The sequence below is a fragment of the Chrysemys picta genome, chromosome 3, assembly GCF_011386835.1.
Source record: "Chrysemys picta bellii isolate R12L10 chromosome 3, ASM1138683v2, whole genome shotgun sequence".
NCBI classification, from domain to species: Eukaryota; Metazoa; Chordata; order Testudines; family Emydidae; genus Chrysemys; species Chrysemys picta.
The window spans coordinates 129,856,419-129,882,088 of NC_088793.1; the positions used below are offsets into that span (position 1 = coordinate 129,856,419).

At 42.5% G+C, this 25,670-nt stretch overlaps 1 protein-coding gene and 1 long non-coding RNA gene across 5 annotated transcripts in view; one reads left to right on the forward strand and one right to left on the reverse strand.

Annotated features, from left to right (window-relative positions):
- PGBD5 (piggyBac transposable element derived 5) overlaps window positions 1–25,670 on the forward strand; it is a 119,199-nt gene that overhangs the window by 32,351 nt on the left and 61,178 nt on the right. For all 4 annotated transcript variants that reach the window (XM_065590498.1, XM_065590496.1, XM_024106503.3 and 1 more), the window contains exons 2-3: window positions 8,917–9,344; window positions 15,171–15,305. In XM_065590498.1, coding sequence (XP_065446570.1) covers window positions 8,917–9,344; window positions 15,171–15,305 — 563 coding nt within the window. The remainder of the gene's footprint in view (window positions 1–8,916; window positions 9,345–15,170; window positions 15,306–25,670) is intronic.
- The window catches only part of LOC135982661 (uncharacterized), a 62,539-nt gene continuing 47,830 nt past the window's right edge, over window positions 10,962–25,670 (reverse strand). Inside the window, exons 2-3 of the long non-coding RNA XR_010600171.1 lie at window positions 14,490–14,589; window positions 10,962–11,966 (exon numbers count right to left, since the gene is read on the reverse strand). This is a non-coding gene — a long non-coding RNA (uncharacterized LOC135982661). The remainder of the gene's footprint in view (window positions 11,967–14,489; window positions 14,590–25,670) is intronic.

The window sequence follows — 25,670 nt, forward strand, 5'->3', positions numbered from 1 at the left end:
GGCATTTTAATGGGAGGAACAGGAAGTAAAGGGGAAGGAAAGAAGGTCTGTGAAAGGCTTCTTCTGCTATACACCCATGTTATGGCCTGTCCTGGTTTGAAACAGGGTTGAAGGTGCATGTGGTGTGTTTGTAAGCAGTCTGCTCTTCGGGTAGCTGAAGAAGTGCCCTGTGACACGTACCTTATGAAATCTTTTGCTCTCAGTCTATAAACTCTGTTGGTGAGTTATTAATGGTGGGAAGGTAATTATAACTGGGGGAATGATGTCAAGTAGTGATTTTGCATGTATGAAATTCATTAGGCTAGTCTAAGCACATGCTCTCAGATTGCTTTCCTGGCCTTCTTAACTAAGTAAATAGAGAAATAGTAATTTATTCAACAAAAAAAATGTGAAATTCCAATAAATTATCTGCTGAAAGTCATTTGCCTGTCAGTGCTGGGGGACTGATCGTTGAGGCCCCAGTCCTGTATTGAGCCCCAGTGAAGCACCTGCACATGCTGAGTGGGGCTCCATGCAGATGCAGGGAACCATGTCTGCTATTCTCATTTGTAAGATCAGAGCCTAAATTGTTTCTTTTTTTGTATTTGTTTTCCTAAGCCTCCTAGGATGCTTTACTATTTTTACTATTTGGTAGGCAGCTGCAGTAAGCATTATTAAAGCCAGAACTCACTCTTTAGTGCACATAGCACACCTCTACCCTGATATAACGCGACCCGATATAACACTAATTCGGATATAACGCAGTAAAGCCGTGCTCCGGGGGGGGGGAGGGGCTGCGTGCTCTGGCGGATCAAAGCAAGTTCGATATAACACGGTTTCACCTATAATGCGGTAAGATTTTTTGCCTCCCGAGGACAGCGTTATATCAGGGTAGAGGTGTATAAGGGCTAGGGTCTCATATTTACTCCTGAATCAGGTCTCCAGTGTAGCTTTCTCTGCCTTTGCTTTCTCACTGTCTTCATGTCTGATTCTGCCCCCCCCCCCCCCGATTAAGGAACCATTGCCATGTTGATTGGCTTTGAGAAAGACATTACTTCCACATGCAAAGTATAAAATTAAGCCAACTTGTCCTGCAAATTGTTGCTGTTTCAGCCATCTGCAGCTGATTTCACGTGGTACCTTATCTGAAAAAGGGGTGTGTGTGTGTGTGTGTGTGTGTGTGTGTGTGTGTGTGTGTGTGTGTGTGTGTGTGTGTGGTAAGAGAGAGAATTGTATTTTGATGCAGAAGGTTTGAATTTTCCATATATTGCAACATGCGCTTTTAAAAAAGTGGAATGCACCAAATTAAGAAATATTGTCTGCAATATCTGTTTAAGCTTTCTGTATATTTGTCTATGACAATTGATGGGATACATACTAGATTTCCAAAGGATGCCTATTAAGGCCGCATCCTTCAGCTGGGCTTTACATAGGTGCAAAAGTTTGTGCTACTGAATCTGATTGTAGGATGGGGGTCTGTCTATATGTGAAGTTGTAGACTCAAGAATGCGCGCACACACCCCACCTCAAAAAAACAACAACAAAACACCTTGGTGCAATGGCACTGCTGTTGCATTTGAAAATAATTTTAAGATTGAGTTTGCAAATGGACATGTATATGTCCATAATTATTTCCCTAATATTCACTCTGAATATCTAGCCCAAGACTCTTTTCAGTGTAATAAAGTCCCATTTATTCAAAAATAATAGAGGATTTCTAATTTTTCAGCTAAATAAGATTTTGGATAAATAAGGACTCCTCAGTGCAAAAGATACAAATCTGGAATTGTGATCCAATTTCAGATAACTTTTGGATAAGTGTGGCTCAAGTAAATGAGGTTCTGCTGTAACTTGTAATTACTTCAAGGTGCAAATCCACTAATCAAGGCTTATTGCACAGTTTGCTCCCTCTGGAAAATACATGTGTGCTTAAATAGATGGTAACAATTAACTAAAGAAGCTTGCCCACTTATCTTAGGCTGGTCATTTCAGCATGTAACAGGTTTTGTGTTGTTAAAGTGCAATTTGTGCTTTTAAAAAAAAAAAAAACCTCTAAAAGCATCCTTGTAGGGTTCCATATTTTCATTGGTAAAGTATGACAAACTATTTTTTTAAAGACAATAGGGTTGGACAGATGGCCTTGCAAATGACATTTAGTCAACAACTATGTTGACGTGCAAGCCAGAAATGAACTCAGTTCATTCTTCCATAGCTGCGTGGGTTCTGCATGGCTGACAGTAGTAGAATCTTATTTTTTGTCACTAAAGAAAGCAAATAGGACCCTGTGTGAGCACAGAGAGCAGATCTGTTGAGTAAAATGATGTTGCTTTTACATAATCACTTTTCAAGGCAGAACCGCACTTTAAGTGACAGCTATTGAAAATGTAATTACACACAAAATTGACTGTTTTGTGCTCCTGACTGCATAACCAGCCTCCTGAAAATGGAGCCCAATATATACATACTGTCAATATTCCCATGTCTCAGGGACAGAATATTTCACCTTCATAAAGCCCTCTACCATATGAACATATCTTTTGCCCCTGCTCCCAGCCTGCTTCTCCTAAGGGCAGGGATTACAAAATTGCCTCCCTCATCACCCCTTGTAGGGTGCTTAGGTCCTAGTGCTGAATGCAATAACTAATACTCCGGGGGGGAATTCCAAGCCTAAAAATTCCGCACAGAATATTTTAAAATTCTGCATATTTTATTTGTCAAAATAACACAATATAATCATGCCAGCTTCAATTATTTTGGTAATTTATTTCAAAATACCTAGTAGCAAGTATGCATGTAACACTACAGACAGCAAAAATAAAATACAAGAAATGTTTTTTGACATTTCTTACTAGGCATATTAATACAGGACTTTGAGTAATAATTCATTTACACTATTATACAGAACTGTATTTTCCACAGTCCTCAGAAGCAGAGCAAAGGCTTGAGGGAATGGAGGAGCTGAGGGGGAGAGAGAAGGAGCCTGGGAGTGAACCTGGAAGGTTGTCGGGTATGGGAGGGAGAAATATGGAACAGGGTTGTTGGGTTTTTTTGCGGAGGTGGGAGGGAGGGATTGTTTGGGAGTTGGGGAGCCTCCTCCTGCAGACCCAGGCTGACCCCTAGCCTCTCCCATTAAGGCAGGCACATTTGCACATGTCGCACAGCCATCCTTCGGATTTATGGGGCCCTAGGCAGTATTAAACTGGTGCCCCTATGCCCAACGCGCTTAGCCCATGCGGGGGAGGGACGAGACAGTAAAGGATAGCGAGCCGCCCGGCCCACCTGACCGCAGCGGAGAGTCTCAGTACCCCGCAGAGACCCCTGTACCTTCTCTCTCACGCAGAATACACAGTGCCAGCGCATTCAAGTCAGCTGTCCTGCTGAATACAACATTAAATGTTAAGGAATACATGATGCAGCTCTTCTCTGTTTTATATTTTCTTAATCGGTATTTCTAAGCTGATTTTGTATTTTAAATGTACTCTTAAGCCTTCATAAAGTAATCATTCCAGATTACTACATATTTAATTCACTGAAACACTGACATTTTAAATTAATCAGTCACAGAGGTTTAGTGTGTTCATAATAATATTCATTGCTTTTAGAAAAAGGGAACACTAATTTACTTTGTGTGATCTCCATAACAATATATATGTTTATGAAATTTCACCAACTTTAAAAAATGTTTCCAAAGATTTTAGGCATAACAGAGGATTTTATATCTTACTAAGGTACTGATTTCGCTGGAGGGTTCTCTTAAAACTAGTTAATCAAATAGTCAGAAGTAAAGAAAGGGAAACTCGTTTGTCCAGCTATCTGGAAGGAAAGGGGTGTTGTCCCTTTAAGGGCTCTCTTCAACAGGGGGGTGAATGGAGAAAGGGGTGAACAGAAAGGACAGGAAGACTTTGGAAGCAATTTTTTTGTACTAAAGTAATTAAAATTAAAATGTGTATTTTAGATAAGCGTGGTCTTTTGAAGGATTTATTTTAAAAACTATATATCTGAAGATCCAAACATTTAAGGCTAAAGATGAATACTCAGATTATGCATCTAAAAATCTATGCAAGGATTTTTTAGAGATGTGATTTTATAATCTTCAGCAACACTGTAATGAAATATTTTTAAAGCAAATTTTAAACTAAGGACCTGTAGACTAACATGTTCTGAGTAAATATTACAGTAATGCACAACTGTTTTTGTTTTGTTTGAATTTTTCAAGTAAATTCAGAAACTGACAGTATATACCTGGGAGTTTGCAAATGCTGTTAAATGGCTTCATTAACACTTTAATGGCTCTTTAACAGTTTCAGTGTTGTGCTAATAGGTCTGGCAAGCTGGAAGACTTTTACTTTTAAGTTAGGTTTCAGAGTAGCAGCTGTGTTCCATGAAAGCTTATGCTCTAATAAATTTGTTAGTCTCTAAGGTGCCACAAGTACTCCTGTTCTTTTTACTTTTAAGTTACTAGATCCCCTCCGGAGGAAAGCTCACCAAGCTGCAGCAGCTAGCCTGCAGGAAGGGTCAGAACAGGGATAGGGATAGGAAAGGCAGGAGGGTGGATCTCTAGGGGATCTCCAATTTTTTGGGTGCCCTATGCTGCGTATGCCTCAGGATGTCCCCATGTATCCTTGAACCCCCTCACTCTCTCTTGTCCTCATGTGGCCCTTCACTCCCACTCTCACTCCCATTCAGTCCCTGGCTCAATGTTGTCACCCCACTAGCTCCTGTACCTCTACCCCCGTCTCTCCCCCTATCCCTTCTGAACCCTAGTCTGTGTGACACCTCAGCAACACTGTGTGCCCCACTCTGTCTGTCCCCCCCCATATCTTGTGCCTCCTCACCTGGCCCTGCTGGCAGGGCACAGTGAGGAAAGCAGGCTCTGCCCTCCCTCTCTGAGGCTGGCTGCTCGGGCCCATGAGCCTGCTGCCCTCTCTTCTGGTGCCTTCTAGTGGGCAAAAGGTGTAAATGCAACTTCCCTTTACCTCCCCGTCAGAATCACTTATGCTGCAGGGCATATTAATTCTGCGCTTGCACAGTGGCACAGAATTCTCCCAGGAGTATAACTAGGCAAGAGTTCTTATATAAGTCATGTTATCAAAGAGCCATATCTAGTGGGCAACAGTGAAGCTTAATCAAGTGATATCCAAAAGAAAATGTAAACGTTTTCATAACACATCATCGATCCCTTTTCTCTCTCTCAGCTGCTCGGTGCTGCCCTTCCTTTGCAGCTATCCTAAACATCAGCCTGCAGGTAATTCCTGAGTATCGCATTCTGGGGTGCAATCCAAACTAGTTAGGTGTTGTCATGACATGTCCTGCAATCTTGAGTGCCTCACAATGCTTTGCTGCTGTAGCTCTCAACTTGGGTTGCTCACAATCAGCCCACCAGCATGCAGGTCAAACCCTGAGTTTCTATGTATAGCCACAGCCCTAATCCAGTAACTCTGACCCCAGCAGCCTGTCAGTAAGCACCAGATACACTCTGGCTTCCTGCAGCCTTAGTTACTACCTGCAGGGTGACCCTGACACACTCCCAGTCCCAATTTCTCCTCCAAAACATGTTCTGCACTGTCCAGCCCTTTCATGGACAGTTCAGATGTTATAGGTCCATGGCTCCTGTAGGGAGTCAATATATCACAGTTTGTTACTTTAATTGGGGTTATCAAACAAGGCAGTTTATACACAATGCTGGATTAGTTTTGATTAAATAATAAAACAAGTTTAATTACAAAGAGTACAAGCGTGAGGTATTGAAGTCCGAAATGATTATAAGAGAAATAAAGAGAAAATGCTTTTTAGTAACTAAACTTAAATTAGACGTGGTTTAAGGTAAAATCCCTTCTCATGTCAGGATCTGCCCCCAAAGTCTAAAGGGCTGGTTTCTTTGTCATCTTAGGTGAAAGAGTGAGCGAGAGAGTCCATGGGGTGTTTTTGGCCCTCACTTTTATAGTCCTGTCGCCCTTTGAAATGCATCTTCCTGAGAGTTCTCTCCAAATAAAGTTCCTGCTAGCTGTGAGGATGGAGACAGGGAGCCTTGTGGTGAAAGAGATTCCATGTTGTTTGCTAAAATGCAGATTGATCTGCGCCTGCTCGTTGGCTACCAAAGAATGGCCATTTGACCAGTGATTGCCAATCAGCTTTGATGACACCTGGGTAGCTTGTCCTTCGTCTTTGAGAAACAGGTTTATACCCCCCTTTTCCCCCCGACTTGTCTGGTAAACACATTTCAGTCATAATTTCAGTTTATGTTCATAACTTTACATATGTTTCACCATGATATTATTGACCAACAAGTTGTTAGATTTCAAATGATACCTCAAGGCATATTTTGTACAAAGATTATTACAGTGGTACGTACGGTGAGAGTACAGGGGTGCATTCAGTCACCCTATGGCACTGTGCTCTGTGACTTGTACTTTGTGATCCTTTGTAGTCCAATTTGCCTTATAGAAATCGTTTTACTCTGGTTTGGGTGGGCAGATATACAGAACTTTGATATACAGAACTCCTCTGTAACCGGCTTTATTATGATAAAGAGAACAGCAGTGACTGTTATAGTCTGGGTTACGTAAATGTATCCATTATAACTCCTTGTTCTCAGTTACATCCGAAAAACATGCACTATTTATGATGAACGTTTCCACTTGGTCTCTGCACAGTGTACTGATTTTTTTCCCTGTTTTGGTAAAGTGTATAACAGTTCAGCTGCTGATAGGTCTGCACTATTTTGCATACAATATAATCACCTACTAGAATATAAAATTCTACCTATATTATTAGCTTTTCTCATAAAATAAGTTCACTTTTCCCCCCTGGCATTTCTTCACTCTTGATAGCTTAATTTTGCAACCTTAACATTCTTTGTCATTTTTGATGGAGTTAGAATATCCTAAAGGTTCTTCTTGTTTACTAGGCAATAATTAAATAGCTTGAGCTTAACACAGACTGCAGCCGAAACAAAGTATATAAAGCAAACACAACTTGATGCCAAGTTAGCCCTTGATCTCTTAGTTATTGCCAAGTTAAGAGGAAGCCTTCAAGGAGAAATCCAGGGAGTACAAACCATGCAGTCCAAAACCAAAAGAGGTTTTAATGAGTCTTTATGATCCAAAGCCACAGGACTTCACACTTCTCTTCTTTGAGCCTTTGACATTCAAGCTGAATCAGGACCCAAGTAGTCACATACTGCAAGGAAAACACTTTCCTGTTATTAACCAGAATTTCAAATGCTAATGTCTGCTCAAAAGTCATTAGATGGACAGGAGACTGTACACATGCTAAGGGTGTAGGAGACATGGTACTGAGTTAAGAACCTAAGGCTCATAACAGTAATCAGCATGCTTTCAGGATACCTTGTATTTTTTTTCCTGTTAGAATAAAATAAAGGCTTGAAAACTTTCCATTTTCTCTGCAGTTCAGTCAAAAAACAAAGTAACTAGAGGGAGGAAGTGCAAGGTTTATCCTTTATGTGGGTGATGTGCTGAATAAGGAACATATCTCAACAAGAATCGTATATAATGCAAGATGGAAAAACTTGTCCATATGTTCTATATGTTTTAGTTTGTTCTACAAAGGCCTGACCTTGCTCTGATTGAAATCAATGACAAAATTCCATAGATTTCAGTTATCAGGGGGTAGCCTTGTTAGTCTGTATCTACAAAAACAATAAGGAGTCTGATGGCACCTTAAAGACTAAGATTTATTTGGGCATAAGCTTTCGTGGGTAAAAACCTCACTTCTTCAGATGCACATGGCGAGAAGGGACTCCCTTCTCGCCATGTGTCAGTATATAATGCCTGCATCTGTAACTTTCACTCTATGCATCTGAAGAAGTGAGGTTTTTACCCACGAAAGCTTATGCCCAAATAAATCTTAGTCTTTAAGGTGCCACCAGACTCCTTATTGTTTTCATAGATTTCAGAGGGTACTAAATCAGATTCACAGATACCATGGCCTAGATACTGTGGTGACTTATGTAATGTTGCACCAATGTGTATGTAATAACCAGCAAGGTGGTGGTAATAGCATCCAATGGTGACACTGAAAAAGACAGAGGGCTGATAGTGGACAGCAAATTTGACAGGCGCTTGAAATGCAGTATAGGAGCAAAAAAAGCCATTCAAGTTTTGACTGCAGGGGAATTATGTCACCTTGCATGGAGGCAAGAACCTCTCTCAATATGGCTGTCATGTGCCTGATCCTAGAATATTGCATTTGTGGTACCATCTTCTTTAGAAGATAGACAAACTGGAGAGAATTCGGAGAGGAGCAATGACAACAATTGGGGGCTAGAAGGACCGATATATGGGGAAAGATTAAGAATGCTAAATATGTATAGCTTGGCTTAGAGACTAAGGCCATGTATACACTACAGCAATGTAACTACAGCTATGCTGGCATAACCCTGTAGTGTAGACACCGCTTTCAGTGATAGATAGTAGCTAGGTCAATGGATGCATTCTTCCATCCATCTAGCCGCATTTACACTGGGGGTTAGATCGGCATTGCTCAGGGGTGTGGATTTTTCACATCCCTGAGCACTGTAGGTATGCGGACCTAAATTTTAAGTGTAGACTAGGCCTAGGAAGGAATTGACAGTCTAGAAATAGCTGAAGGGCATAATACTGAAGAGGGAGAGGAACTATTTAGAGTGATATATGGGGTGTAACCAGAAATAATTTATATGAAACTAAGGTTGAATATTAGGAAAACATTTTTGACACAGATCATTTATTCGGTGGGATAGCCTAACAAGGTAAGTGGCCCAAATTCCATCACTTGGGACTTTATGTAAAGACTAGACAATGTACTGTAGGAAACTCTCCTGCACTGGCTGAAGCAAGGGATTGGATGATCTAATAGTTGTTAGTTATCAATCTAACTAACCACTATGATGAATAGTTAATCAGAAATGAGCTTGTTTTTTCCCCACTTTTGTTCTAGGTCCAACCCATAAAATGCCCCCAACTGCCAGTGCCATGGACTTTTTTCAGCTCTTTGTCCCTGACAATGTACTAAAGAACATGGTGGTACAAACCAACATGTATGCCAAGAAGTACCAGGAGAGATTTGGGAAAGATGATGCCTGGATGGAAGTCACGCTAACAGAAATGAAAGCCTTCCTAGGCTACATGATCTCAACAAGCATTCACCACTGCGAGTCTGTCCTCAGCATTTGGAGCAGTGGCTTCTACAGCAACAAGAGCATTGCGCTGATCATGACACAGCCACGGTTTGAGAAAATCCTGAAGTACTTCCACATTGTGGCCTTCCGTTCCAGCCAGATGACACACGGCCTCTACAAAATTCAGCCTTTTCTGGACTCTCTGCAGCATGGCTTTGACTCTACTTTTAGGCCTTCCCAAACCCAGGTAAGAGTTAACTTATTGGCAGTTGAAATCTTAGCTTGCTACATACTCTAGGTTATTTACCAATGACCATTAATACTGAAACTGCAGAGGAGTTGCCTGTAGAGAGAGTTAGACATTACAGTATGAAGACACAATGCAGTGTGACTATGACTGAGTATAAGTGGCACTTTCTTAGCTCTGAGCATCTGCTCTCTTGAGCAAGAATCTGAGAGGCTTGCAACTCTCGAAACAATAGAAGTTGCAGGTGCCCAGCCACTTAGTGTTTGGCTCTGTCTCTTGAGCCATGTTTCTTTGCCTTACTGATCAAAACATGTTTTCACTGCTGTTGGCCCTGCAGCGATGGATCTTATTGCCTGCATGCTGACAAAAATGTCAACTAAGTTCTAATTGTGGACTCTTTATTATTGGTGCTCGTGTAGGAGGCAGATAGAACTCAACTGGATTTTTAGATTCCAGGTTCAGGTTGCAGTGAGGGAGGGGGGGACTTCAGGCTTGTAAGCTGAGCAAGTTTCATATAAGACACTGAGAAACCAAACATGGAAACCTGTGCTATTATTGTTACCGTTACGTATCTGATTATTGACACATAATCTGATAAATAACCAAATAAACCAAGATCAAGGAAATGTAACTTAAAATACTCGCAACCTATATCATTTACTCTCCCATCCACGGCACAAAATGTTAAATATGGCAAACAGCTCTGTGGACGATTCTATTTCCCACCTTCGGGAGTTTAGGAAAATAATAAAACAAATGTAATTCAAAATGTTCTACTTGAAATACCTTTTAATCAAGCTCATGCTTTCAGGGTGCAAAGCTGATCTATTGTGGAGAGCAGCAAAAGGACATTCTTGTCTGTTTCCTGTGCTATAGTATTGAAAAAAGAGATGTGTTATAAGATGTGTTTGCTCTCCTCTGAAGCATTGGGTATTGGCTATGATCAGAGGTAAGATACCAGACTAGGTGGATGTATGACCTGACCCGGCATGGCAAATCTTATCTTAAAATACTTTGCCATTGAAGTGTGGCTAAAAATAAATAGAGCTGAGTAGCAAATAATGGACATTTGCCTATTTTGTAGGGGAAGAGGGAGATACCAGCCACCCATTGTGGCTGTAAAATTCAGGACAGTGCAGCAGCTCAGTCCAAACATTAATCAGTTTGAGGTAGGAGCCATGAGCTAGAACCCTCCATGTTAGGCTACGCCGTGTCGCTGATGCCAAGGCAAAACAGCAAATCAAATACAGAAAACATTCCGAGGACAGGGCATCCCACCCATTGACGTCAGTGGGTGCAAAAATCAAGGGCTTAGAAGCTTGATCACCGTGTTTGTAAATGCTCGGAGCGCTGGATTCCTGTGGGACATTTGAAAAGCACAAATCCCATTAGCAAGTAATGTGACTCCCACATATACCTTCCCCCCCTACAAAGTCTGAAAACTTAATCAATAGAATCACCTGTACCATGTTTGCGATGACTAAGCATCTGAATCTCCACATGCAGTCTGTATATTTGTGCTCTGTTTTGTACAGAGACTCTTTTCTCCCCCTTTTTTATTTTTTTAAGGTGACCGCCATTCTTAGCTCCCATTTCCCCCACCCCTAGGCTCCCTTGTCAATGTGTGTATTGATTTTTATAAAGCACCCTTCAGCCGTATCAAGCTGAACATCAAACACCAAAAATAATTAGACACGAGAGAGAGATTTTAAGTCTGTTCTTAAAAATAGTAAGACAATCACAGGAATAAGTATCTTACTGGAGTACAATCCAGACCTGATCCTGCAAGGGGCTAAGTGCTCTAGCTCTCTGTGGAGTCCAAAGGAATTGTATACCCAACATCCTGAGGGACCAGGGCTCCACCAGCTTGAAGCAAGAGAGCGGGGAAAAAACCTCTAACTGGGAATCGCCCAGGGTGCAGATGGTATAATAAGGTTAAGTATCAGATCCAGAATGTAAGGGCCAAGTGAAAACATAAATACTAATCCTGTTGAACAGATACAAGGGGAAATGGCAAGAAAGAGCTCATTCTGATGGGCGGTTGGATGTGTCCTGTTTATAGCTATGGCAGTTGTATTGTGGAAACACCCCACCACCACTTTTCTCTGATCCAGGGATTTTTGGAAAACTTTGGGGGGTGGCCATTTTGTGCCTAGGGGTTTTTATTCTGTCACTTGTTTCTGGATGGTTTGAGTTAACATTTCCTGAGGCAACCAAGGTAATTGTGCGTCCACCAGTATGTTTTCATTGGCTGGCTTTAATTAAAAAAATTGGTATCCAAGCTGCAGCCTTCTTATCCATATCTGGATTTCTAGTATTCCCAAACCAGTGGTCCCCCAAATCAGGGGTTTTGGCACAGGCCCATCTCCTGTCGGTCCTCTCCCCCTACCCCCACCTCCCCAACAGATGTGTGTTCTTACCTTTAAATTCCTTTCTGTTACCTTGATTTGGATGGTTTGTGTAATCAATGCTAAGGTTGTGGTGCTTGTCACCTTCTTGTTGCTAGTCCACAGGAGGCTTGTGAGTCTGGTACAGCCTTGGAGTTATGAAGCCTGGGTTCTTTAGCTCCGGCAGTAAAGGCTCATGCTTGAGGTCCTGCCTTCAATTCCTGCTGACAATAACCTATCCAGGGGCATCATATTACATGTGTTATTGGGGCAGCTTACCATTCTTCAGAGACCCAAATTCCTGTCTCCTATCCCAAAATCCACATCATATATTTTTAAATGAATGCTAAACTTTTGCATGCTCTCTTTTGAGGTGCATATGCTACAGAAGACATCACACTTGAAGATTTTGTGAACTCCTTTTGTACAAGGGGATGGGGAAGCTAATATCCAAAGTTGAAGAATGAGGTAAACAGAGCATGGTACTGTGGCAGGAGTAGTCAGCACGTGGACCGTGGGCCAAATCTAGACCCCCCCAGATACTTTTGAACATACAGTGACATCTTATTTACTTATTATTGTTGTTGTTGTTTTTTGTATTCTTCTCTCTGGAGTCTGGACTTTGACAAGAAATTTGGACCTTGACAAAAACTAGTTAATTACCTCTGTACTATGGTATATTTAGCATATGATAATGCAAACAGAAATGTACATAGAGGAAATAATACCCCCTGCCCCAGGTTGGGAAGTTTATTTAAAGTACAGAACCAATTAACAGAGAGCCAGATCCTGTTGTTCCATTAGCTTCAGTTACACAGATTTTAAAGCAGCTGAGAATCTGGCTCACATTGTTTAGGAGGACAGGAGAATTTCCTTGGTATCCCATCCCTCCCCAACAAACACATGTAAAGAAATCACTGCCTTTACCTGGAAAAGCCAGCGGGAAAGGGGTTTGAGCCTCAACTACTGGGGTCAATGCTTCATCTGTTGCCACTTGAGTACACGTGTTTTTTTTAGTGGACCCGTGGTACTATTATGCAGTGCAGATTCAACCCACTAGAGGATGTGTGTACATGTACACCCCCCTTACCTCCCCCACACACTTCACAATACTAAACAATAGCCAGTTTAAGAGACTAGAAAAAGGGAAATAAATAACTGATCAACCCCCCTTTTTGTTTTCCCCCCCTTTTTTTAGGAAGGCTTATGATTGAATATAGGTTTGTACCAGATGTTTAAGTGAGATGATGTTGGGCAAGTCACAACCTCTCTGTATCTCAGTTTCCCCATTTGCAAAATATGTATAAATATCCACCTCAAGGGAGTGTTGAGAGAATTAATATTTGCAATGTGCTTTGAGATCCTCAAATGAAAAGTTGCTACAAACGTGCAAAGTGTTGTGTATATTTAAACTATACGTTGACTTGATCCTAAAGGAAGAAGAAGGTTCAGTCATTTTGGGATAACTGGCACTAGGTGGGCTGGCAACTGCAGCGTCCCCAAAAGCCAGGAGAATTTGCATGCCTCCTCACGTCTGCATCTATATTTATGTAGGTAATCTGTACGTTTTGCAAGAGTGCTTTCAGATGGTGCCGTGAATGTTTTATGAGCCATTAAAACCTGGAGTGTGTCTAAATGAAGTCATGCAGCAGCCACGGGCCTGAGAACATGTGTGCCTCTTCTGGGTTGAAGGAATGATGTCTTAACCACTTCAATTTTTGAGAGACAAGTGGCTACCTCTGAAGTGACTTTACACAGGGGTGTGCCACATCTCCACCCCCCCCCCCATGTTTAATGCAGCAGTGGCATTGCAAGAAAAGTGCCCTGATTTTTTTTATATAATTAGATGCATACAGATGAATACACCTGTTAAATTGAAGTTGAATTGTGTGTGCGCACACAAAATAAAAATATATAAGACACACACAGGTTGATAATTTGTTTTATCTATTTTTTATCGTCAGGAAAGGGAGATATGTAATGGTTATAGAGTTCCTGATCCTCCACAGTTACCAGAGAGGACCAAGATGTGTTCCAGGGGGTGCTTCATAAAAGAGGGACTTCCTAGTCCTGGATTTCTATAGTTATTGTTTACGGCATGGCTCTTGGTGTTTGTCCTCACACTACACAACTGTGCATACCTTCATTGGAAAAACCTAGGCCACAGTGGCGGCCCACAAGGCAATAGGAGTGATAGGAACACTCTTCTGTAAGTAACTCCTGGAGCACTAAAGGAACTCCACCTTTGTAAAGAATTCCACACAAAAAATTATGTTAAAAGAAATATTAAGATTGCCGAGTCAAACATTCGAGGTAGGAAGTGCCGGAATTAAGGTTGCCTATGGACTGTCAGGTCTGTTCGACCTTTCTCTGAGGCCTCCAGGACTAGCCACTGTCAGAACCGTGTACTAGATGGATCAATTATCTTGTTCCAGTATGGAAACTTTTTTATGGTCTTGTTTAATAGAAGCCGTTTGCAACCAGTGCAAATCTTTGAAAATGTGTATAGTGTCCCACCTTCATGTCTTCGTTTCCACTCAGCATGACTATTGTACCTTCCTTTTTACAGCCTTCCCACATCCCAGCACACACAGAATGCTACTGCTGTTGTTCATGCACACTTAAAGAAGCACAAACTATATAATCCACATCCTCAAATAGTTCTACTGGCTCCCCATTCATGCTATGTTGCTGGTGCAAAATTGCCCCATTTTTAAACACACCATAGACTTTCTCCAGTCTGCATCATAGAACTTACCTCTTTATATTCCTGTCCCTGCTCATCTAGCCCCAGCTTCTGTCTGTCCTTTCACAGAATCTCACTGCTACTGGTGCAAGAGCCTTCTCCTCTGCAGTTCCTAGCATCGGGAACAAAATTCCTTCATCTCCATCTTTTCTCAAGTGGCTTCAGATAGCATCTTTATCTCCCTTGAGTACCTCTTTAATTTCTCTCCCCCTCTGCTGTTTATTTTTTTTTGCTCAATAACTGTCATTTAAACCTGCAAAATACTGTAGGATATAATTGGCACAAAAAACGCTCTGCAAAATAATATAATATTTTATGAATAAGCATGTATTTGAAGTTCTCATTGGATAGTTTCACATTATAAATCACCTGGAGATGCATATAACATTGTGATGAGGAGGACATGAATGCAGTCTAATGTCAACATTGGGGACAATTAAAATTAGGGTGGATAGACCAAGGGACAGACTCCTAAGGACCTCACTACTTTCACATAGTCCTCAATGCTCAAGAGAGCATTTTGGCTTGTGGTGATGGGCCATAGTGCTTCTGCTAGATGAGAGAACAGAGCAAAAGTAGCATTTCTTTCTCTTATGGGGTGGCAAGTGCAATCATGACAGAGATAACATTGCCTTGGGAGACTTTACAGTACTGTTACTTCTAACCAAAGTAATGTACTTATTTTGATCATAGGTGCTACATGAACCGCTGATTGATGAGGACCCAGTTTTCATTGCCACATGCACAGAGCGGGAGCTACGCAAAAGGAAAAAGCGGAAATTCAGCCTGTGGGTTCGGCAGTGCTCATCTACTGGTTTCATCTGTCAGGTAGGTTCTACGTTGGTTGGTCTCAGTGCAACTTCTAGCAGATAGGTGTGTGCACAAGATTCATCAAAATTGCCAGCTTTACTGGCAGTCTCAGCAGAGGCTGAGGATTAAATGGGCTCTGGAGGCTGAACCAGGCGTCTCTGACCCCGGTGAATGGTAGCTCCAGAATGGATTAGAGGCCCGTTTCTAGTACCATCAAAGGAAGCTTGTACTGCCACTACCCATGCTAGACCTGTTCCGTGGCTAAACAGAGGGTTTCCATTTCTGGAACTATCCGGCTGGCTGCCAGCCTTAAATGCATTTAAAAAAAAAAAAAAAGCCAAACTGCAGCAATAGGGAATATCTCCATCTCAAAGATATCTGAGGAATCTCTCCTGTTCTTTAATTGGATCATTTTTTTCCTCCAAGTATAACACTGCATATATCAGACAGTTTAAGTTGTATCCATATATGTAATAGAATTAGTGGAAGTGTAGCATCCTGATGGCCTGCATTCTGTGGCCAGTATATTAGGTTTCCCCTCCTACCCTCCAAGACATAAAATCTGATATTACCTGAAGAAAACGTAAGAGCTTGAGTGTAAGTAAACTTTAAGGCTTCTGGCTGGGTCTGTTATAAAACATTTTGAGCTAGATTTTTTGGAAGAGCCACTTATGTTGGTGCCTAGATGATGGGGGGGGGGGGGGAAAGAAGGGGGAATGGCCCCAATTGTGTGAGTGCTGAGCACTTTTGAAAACTCTGGCCGGCGTCACCAATGGTGTAGACTATTTGGATAGCTCTCCAAGAAAGAATTTTATTCTGTAAGACAGGTTAGCTGGAAATAAAGGTCTGCGTTTTCAGTGGTGCAATATGTTGGCAAAGGAATTGGGAGAAAACTAGAATCATATACTTCCAGCAGCAGCTTTCTCTGTCACAGCAGGCCCAGGCAAGGGTTCCCTGTCCAGTCCAACCACCCACCCCCGCCGTCCTGGTTGGCATGGCTGAAAGGTGGCCAAGCTCCAAAGGCAGGGCTGGGGAGAGACTGGGTGGCAGAGAAGCTGTGGGGGGCACTCAAGCAGGGGAAGTGTGTGTGTGTGTGTGGGGGGGGGGGGGGATGGGAGGAGGGTTGTCTTTTGCCTGTGTTCCCAGGCTCTAAGGGGCCTCAGAGAGAGGAGAGAGAGGGAATGGCTCTCCACACATGGAACTACAACTCCCATGATATTCCTGCGCCATGTGTCAGCAGCTGCGTGGGTCCCCAGTGCCCAGGGCTGCTTACATTGTGTAGCAACCTTGGAAGTTTCCACTCACTGGCTTTTGGAAGGCAACATGCAGTACAGCGGTAGTGTCCTTCGTCTCCAAGGAGAACGCTCCTTCCAGGTTGTTATTGAAGGATAATAGGGACAGAGACAGAAGAATAAAGTTCACAGATCTATCCAAAAACCTGATAAGACAGCAGACATGCCAGGATTTCAGATACGCTGAGCTGTAATTAGATTTTATCCCCTAATCTTCTCCATTAATGCACTCTTTAAATGGACGAGTCAGTGGAAGCAGAGAACACTCGGCACCTCAGAGGATCAGACCCAGATGCTCTCTTACAATTATGAAGTTGACACTCATGCCTGACTTGCATCCAAATAACAACCAGAATCTTCTTAACAGCCTTTAGGTCCTTTCCATTGTGACTCATTCATCATCATATTAAAATGACTGGGTGAGAGAGCCCTTAGGAAGGGGTGAGAATGAACATTGAGAAGCATGAACATTCATTACAAAACAGAAAACATACAGGATTTTGCCAATTACATTAGCAACTACAGACTTTAAGTACCATGTTCAGCACTGTCACCTAGCTCTCCAACACATTCGCAAAGGCCTTGCAGAAGCCAAACACTTATTTGGTGACTCTCTGCTGTTCTGTGAAGGAGTAAAGCAGTAATTTTCTTAATGTACCAAAAAATGGTTTTTAGCTGTTTCATATAAAGAGATCATAGATCCAGATAAGAGGAAAGTTCCATGTCTCCCTCCCACCACATCACCAAGTCTGCCAACATAAACAAAAGCCTGTTGATAGGCAACACTGTTCTACAGCCAAAATGCTTCTGAAATAAATGTAGTCAAACTTTACTAATTCTGGGTCACTGAGAATGAAAATGATGCTTAAAATTGTTGATTGGCTCTAGTTTTCAAGATATGCTATTGGGTCAGTATATACGACCTTTGACTTGGGAATGGCGGAGGATAAGTGAGTTATAAAGGGAAGGGATCTCAATTTAAACCAGAAATGACTAAAATACATCTTTGACTGGATCTATGAATAAATCTATGACTGGGTTTGGACAGTACTTGCTTTTTAGGCAAAACAATGCATGATTCAATCTGAAGCTGGTATTGCGTCATACATGATATGAATTGCATCATGTTATTCCTAGAAGTCATGGATGATGCAATCATAACGAAGCTTACATCACTCTGCTGAACAAATTGCCCTATATCAGCTCTAGAAATCATACAGTGTCGTCCTCTCTTATTTGTCAGTGTTTGATTTTGCAAAGGGACACATTTCTGTTTAGCCAAAGTGAGCAGAGATGCCTCGTACTTGTGTGAACAGTGCAGATAACTTCTGCTATGTTTGTGGTGAAGTGACTTTTGCATCACATAAGCGCAGTATAACCACTATGGTTAAGAGAACCTATCACCTTTATTTTGGCTGCAAAATTGGAGATCAGGACAAGAGGTGGGCCCCACACATATGCTGCAACACTTGTGCAACAAATCTTCGCCATTGGTTGAACAGGAAAAGGAAATCTATGCCTTTTGCAGTGCCAATGATTTGGAGAGAGCCAACAGATCATACCAGCAATTGTTACTTCTGCATGGTGCCTCCAGTTGGGAAAGGTGTGTCAAAGAAGAAAAAGTGGACTGTGCATTATCCAAACATTCCATCAGCTATACGCCCAGTACCCCATGGAGAAGGACTGCCGGTTCCTGATGCACCAGAATCACTCTCCTCGTCTTCCTCATCTGACTCAAGTGAAACTTCTGGTCCTGAACCATCAATCTCACAGGACCCACATTTTCTCCCATCCTCCTTCTCTGAACCACACCTCATAACACAAGGTGAACTGAATGACCTTGTCAGGGATTTGGAACTACCCAAGAGTAAGGCAGAGCTGTTGGGCTCCAGACTACAGCAGTGGAATCTCCTGGCAGGTGATGTTAGGGTTTCCATGTTCTGTGACCGTCAAAAGGATCTTGTCCCATTCTTCTTCATGGAAGGTGATCTTGTAGCCTGCAACATCATCGATGGTGTGATGGCAGCCTTCAACATCGTTCACAATCCAGATGAGTGGAAACTGTTCATTAATTCATCGAAGAGGAGTCTTAAAGCTGTTTTACTGCATAATGGCAATGTTTTGCCATCAATTCCAGTTGGTTATGCAGTCCATATGAAGGAAACCTATGACAACATGAAACAATTTTTGAGGTGCATAAACTATGACCAACATCAGTGGCAGCTTTGTGGCGATTTGAAGGTTGTTGCTCTCTTGCTTGGTCTGCAGACTGGATACACAAAGTACTGCTGTTTTCTCTGCGAATGGGATAGTCGTGCAAGAGATTCCCACTACATCAAGAAAGATTGGCCACTCCGACAGTCATTGGAGCCTGCGAGGAAAAGTGTTCAGCATCCACCACTTGTTGAATCAAGGAAGATTTTGTTACCACCCTTACACATCAAGCTGGGTCTGATGAAGAACTTTGTCAAGGCCATTGACAAAACACAAGCAGCTTTCAAGGACCTCCGTGGAAAATTTCCAAGTTAAGTGAAGCTAAGATAAAGGAAGGTGTCTTTGTTGGTCCTCAGATTCGTGAACAACTTCGAGATGATGCATTTGACCGTGCACTGCGTGGCAAGGAAGACTGCATGGAAAGCCTTCCAGTTAGTGGCAATAAATTTTCTCGGAAACAACAAGGCAGACAACTACAGGTTGTTGGTGGAAAACCACCTCAAGGCATACAAAAGTCTTGGTTGCAACATGTCACTAAAGATACATTTTTTGCACTCTCCTCTAGATTTTTTTCCCACCAAACTGCAGAGAAGTGAGCGACAAGCACGGTGAGCAATTTCACCAGGACATTGCAACAATGGAGAAACGCTGTCAGGGCAAATGGAGCCCATCAATGCTTGCAGACTATTGCTGGACAGTGACAAGAGATGCTCCATTTAATGAATACAAGAGACAAGCCAAGAAGTGCCGAGTTGACACTGAAGAGGACTAAACTATGTACATAATAGTTTTTTGCCTTTTGTTTCATAATAAACTGTATTTCTATAACCCTTTTGCTGATTTTTAAAGTGTTACATAAACAGGACAGGTGAAATATTATCATGTAAAGCAACCATAAACACATGAAAAGACCTAGGTTTACAATTTATGATTAAATCTACACAATATACATAGACATAAAATGTAAAAACTTAGATATCTTAGAAACAGTAGCCAGTCAGTTGTTTTAATTGTCAAATTTGAATTCAGCACATCAAAATACATAATAAATAGCACATTTTATCTCTGAAGCAGACGACTTGTCAAAAATTGTAGACCAGTGTAATTAATGGGTGACCAAGCTTCCTCCTGTGTGTTCTCAAAAAAGAAGCTCCCATATGCAGGCAAATGCAGCACAAAATCCTGCAACACCAAGGGGCCAAATTTCACCCTGACACACACATGTACAGTGATCTCAGTGGGAACAATGGTCACTTGCTTGTGGGCAGAATTTGCCACTATGTTTTGTATATAGGAAATTTAATGTAATTCAAGTAATTGGGCCACTGTAGGCAGAAGAGGACCGAGCTACAAACAGGTCAACTTGCTCACATTTGTTTTTTGAAGTTATTCACTGAATCATTTCTGTGAACAATTCTTGGTGTGTAGCTCACCGATGAGTTTGTTGCTAGCATTCAGTATTTGACATTTGAGCTGAATGATCATGTGGTTTTGGTCTGCTCCCTGATTGGATGAGCAGAACTCTGAATCAGATGTTGGTTTAAACAAATATTCATGGTTACAAGTTCAGCATTCATTCTCTATGAATATTCTGCAATATGCGTTCATAGTTTGCTGTCAGGGTAATATTCCTGCCAGCAAACTAATTCATTAGAAACTTCATGGAACATAAAAAGATGCTAAAACACACTTAAAGCACATTCATTTATAGGTTACAGTATTGGCTCAGCTCTCTCTCCTGTGTTATAAATAACTTGATTCCAGAGTTGGAAATTCAGGTCCTTGCTTTGGGATGAATTTCCATTTTGTATCACATCTGCCTCAGAACTTCCTAAACAAAGCACCACCTCTTGGTTACTAATGTCTTCCTCATGTAGCTTAGCCACTCAACTAAAACAAGTAAGGATATGAGTTAAGCATAGGCAAACTCAGTTTGGATAAAATAAATCTACATGTACAGTTGCTCAGAACTCAAATGAAAGCTTGCTGGAGATTCAAAATTTCTCTCATTTTCTTTCCACTTCCCTATCCCCATTTTTCATTCCACCTGTGTTATGAATATTCTATATCGAGTGCTAAAAGCAATGTTTAGTGCTCTTGTATTTTCTTCCATTAGAGTTGCTGTATGGGAAAAAGGGCTACTCTTTTTGCTTTAAACATGCAGCGGCCATACAGAATTGCAATGACTGCACAGCCTCCAATCTGATTATCCTTTTAACGTTCTCCCATCATTAATATCAATGCATTTAGCCTATTTAGGTAAGTGAGGCAGAACAGTTCTGTTCTTTACAAAATTAACTCATTTGATAGCTAGCTGCAAAGGAAAGTTGGGTTTTTTGGTTAGTGTGTGAGAGGCAGGAGCTCTGGGTTTATGCTTGGCCAAACTGTGTCACTTTAGGCATCTCACTTAAACTCTTCGCCTTAGTTTCTCCATCTGTAAAACCAGGATTACAGTCTGGAATATTTGGGGCCATCTAGGATATCCTGGCTGCCCCTATACTGCGTTCCAGGGCAACTCCCTTCATGATAACTGAAGCCCTACAGTGCAGGTTCTTCTGCACCTAAAACTGAAGGAGACTCTATCAGCAGTACACGGGTGATGACACCGAGATACGTAGTTCAGATTGGTGTGTGCACACACACTAGTTAGTTTCTTACATTGTTGACTTTTCCCTCACAGTTGCTGCAGATAAATGAATGTTTGTAAAGTGCATGGAGAGCACAGGTGGAAAGCACTTGAAGTGTGAATTATTAGCAGCACTATTACAGGCATTGCAGATTGGATTTGCCTTCTCTAGGGAATGCCAAATTTACAGAAGTAACACCGAGGTCAGGTTTGAACTTGGGCCTGCTGTCTGTCCTACAAGCTGAGCCAGCAGGCTGTCTTTCCAATATATTTCCCTATGCATTTATTGCTGTTGAGATGCTTTTCAAGTCAAGACTTCAGTACTTTAAGTGCAGTTTTCTGGCTACAGTCCTGTGGTGGAAGGGTTTTCTTCTTTTTGAGAGTATTTGCTGACACTGTTTAAATCAAAACCCTAGATATGCCTTTTGATTTCACTCTCTTGATTTCTCCCTCGCCAACACTCTGGGATGCTTTGCTTAACAGATCTGTGTAAATGTAAGTGATTAATAGGTCACTTAATAGTGCTAACTACACCCCCATTGGCTCACTGCAGACTGTTGGAACTACCCAACAGAGCTATATCTAGGCATTTTAGCACCCTGGGCAAGTGGCGCAAGCATCTTTGCACCCCTTGTGGGGTTTTTTAGATAAGGAGTTGAATATTAGAGAAATGATAATGCATTTATTTTTGCATATCAATACAGTATGTAGACAATAAAAACTACTGTATGCTACTCCTAGTTGCCACATTACTTTTCACACAATCCTTTAACATCCCTATAGGATCCTCCTCACACCTAAGCGTGGAGACAGAGGAACATATATGGCTATGGTGAGCGTGAAATCAGATTATGCTGTGCTTCAGCATGAGAGTGCTAATGCCATGGTTACAGTGGCTGGATGGACCTATCACTGAAGTGAAGGCCCCAGTCCATAAAGGGTGCCAGGAACAGACTGTTGGGTCACAGCCCAGAATGCTACAAGCACAGGTCACAGTAGACGTGCTGCTTCGCCAGTGTATATCTTACCAGCAGCCCCAATCCAGATCTGCAACCAATGCAGTAAATGGCCTGTATTATCATCTGTCTGGATACAACTGAAAATTGTCCCTAGCCCAAAATGAGAGACCTTTTAAAAGAAAAGCCAAGTTGTGTTTGGCATCTGGGGCCATTGTGCCGTGAAGGTGCCAGTTCCCTGATGTGTGAGTGCACCTTGCTGGCCAGATACTGGAGCATTATAACAATGGATCAGAGGGAGGCTCCTTATTCTGCTCTGTAATAAGAATTGGCTCAGGCGGGGGAAGCAACAAGTAAGGGTAGGTCACAGTAACAGGAAAACACTCCTAAAGCAGAGAGCAGGATGTGTTTTAGCCCTACTGACTAGTGACTAAAAAGGCATGTTTTACTTATGCAATGTTTACTACTTTGTTTCTACTGTGGCTTTCACTAGCTGTAAATCACAAGCAACCCAGGACTTCTTAATTTTTCTTCTCCAAACACTTTCTCCTAAGCATGGAAACCGTTCTGTCCCCCTGCCCCCTTTTTTCCCCAACAGGGCAGGTGGTTCATCCCATCAGGGTAACTGTTACCCCCTCTGCCACTACCTCAACCCTGGGCTGAACCCTGACTCCTACCCCAAATTTTGCTCCTCAGCCCCTCTCCTGTCCCTGCCTCCTGCCGTTTGACACCCCCGCACCCCATGCAGTCAGTTTCCACCCCCTGCTCAGACCCTGCCCATTCCCCCCTTTCCCAGCAAGGGCAGCAGTTTGACCAGATGTTCATGAGCAGTGAGCATGCTCCGTAGGAACCAAGCTGGCAGTCAGCACCCTGCCAGGCTCTTAGTGCTGGGGAACCTGCTCCATGATCCAGCAGGGAGGGGGGCCCTGAGCACCCTGAGCTCTGGCTGGACCCCACTGGCCCTGATCTTGCAAGGATGGGGGCTGATACCCCTGGGCCTCTGATCCTGTGTGCTGCCCCATTTTTGCACCCCCGGTGGCTCTGTACCCTGGGCAGCTGCTCTGCTCACCCCACCCTAGTTACAGCCCAGCTACCAAAGAATTCAAAACAGAGCTGTTTGAAACTTTTTGTTGTGCTAGGACACTTCCCTTTGCTAGATGTCTCAAAGGGGATGACCAAGTACAAATGTGAACTGAACTTGGCCAGTAACTACTGGGGCGGGGGGGTTATTAAGTAACATTTAGCTCTCCTATAGTACTCTTTCTGTAGATCTCTAAGTGCTTTACCAATGAAGACAAATGTTTTTATTATCCCCATTTTACAGATGGGGAAACTGGGGCACTGAAGTTTAAATGGCTCACTCAAGATCATACAGAGAGGCAGAGACAGGATGAGGGCCAGAAGCCAGGTCTCCTTATTCCCAGGCTTGTGTTTTATTCACTGGATCATGCTGCCCCCCCAGGTCACCATACTCCTTCCCCTCTCCCCTGAAACCTTTTCATACACCCAGCACATGTTCAGGGGACCGTGACTGTGTGTGAAGGGGGCAGGGATAGACTTGGGAAACAGCCGCTGTTGACATTTGCAGTGTCTCTTGTAGAAGCTATTGCTGAGCCAGGCTTCCGTATGCACCTGTGGAGTCCTGCTCTGCACTCGCGCCGGGGGAGGGGGGGGATTTACTGGGAGCTAGTGGGCAGCCCATGAAAGCCAGAGTCTTGTCTCCCCTTCATTACTTCTTCCCTTGCTCTTTTCAGGTGTCACATTTCATCTGAGAATTGTACTCTAGGGTGTTTCAGTTCTGTACAAATGTGGAATATTTGTAATGTGCTGTTCACAATAACTTTACATTTCCCATCAGAGCTTTGTAGATCAACAGATTCACTTACATTTAGCTTCTAGGGAAGCTTACAGATCTGTCATAATGTAGCTTTGTCCTGGCTGGATATTTTTGCTCCCCAACTTCTAGTGCGACCCTGTGTATGCTTTGCATGAATGATTTACCACAAGTGCTAGGGAGCCTTATTGGCCTATAGTGCTAATGTCTACTCCAAGACCCTAAAGCTGTAGGGTGGCAGCTCATGTCTCAGTCTTCCTTTCCCCAGTAGCCTTTTAACAGTCTGCATTGTTTTCTCAGCCAAACATATTTGCTTGAGAATTTCTGAGGCCTGGTCTACATGGAAAAAGTTGACTCAGCTACATCACTCAGGGGTATGAAAAATCCATGGAGGAATTCTTCCATCGACCTAGCTCCCACCTCTCGGGGAGGTAGATTACCTAGCCCAAGGGAGAACCCCTCCCCTTAGCCTAGGTAGCAGGCCACTGTAGTGCTTCAATGGGGATGTCTGAAGCTGTGCTCTTGTAGCATTTCAAATGTAGACAAGCCCCTACTGACAGGCAGGTGACTGAATTCCCATTCTCTTGCCCCTATGTGAAATGCCTCTCAAACTAATGTGTTTTCCAATCACCTCTCATCAGGTGAATCCAGCATTTCCAGAATGGGGTTGGGTTTTTTTTGGAGGTGATGGGGAAGGGGGTGTTGATTTTTGAACTAGATCAGCATATTGCTCTGACATCCGAGGGCTATGCTATTCCACAATACGCTGATTAGTCTATTCTGAGTGCATATGCATTCAAGTTCTATGGGATTAAATCTGTTCCCTGAGTTTGCCATGAGCCATCTGTGGTTCCCCCCCCCCCTCCAGACTTCATTGCTTTCCCATTTCATTTCACTCACTGGCAGAATGTTCACTAGCAAAACTGTTTCATTTTCATTAATGGCCATCTGAAATTTCACTAGTTCCAGATATATTAAGTCATTTAGTCCCTTGTGTTGGTTCTGCATTTAAGCTCCCATTTTTAACTGCTTTTCAAGGAAAAAATGAGTCTGAGGAAACATCAAAGATTGAGAGTAAGAAAAAGAATTGTTTAGCTCTAGTCCAGAGTCCTCCAACCCAGATAGATTAGTAACATAGAAAGGAAACTCATTATTACCATTAACTATTTGTATTTGAGGGCTCCAGTGTGTTAGATTGTAAGTTCTTCAGGGCAAGAACTGTCTCTTATCCTAAGTATACAAGACAAAAAACAAGCACAGAGGTGAAGTGACTTACCTAAAGTCATGCAGCAGGTCAATAGCAGAGTTGCAACTAGAACCCACGTCTACTGACATACACCCCTTCCCAGTGGCAGAGTGAGGGTCTGAGTGTAGGGGGAGCAAACAGAAAAAAGGTGCTCCCCCCCCTCGCCACGCCCCCCCTTGGCTCCTCCCATTTCCCCCCCCCCAGATTAACCCCGG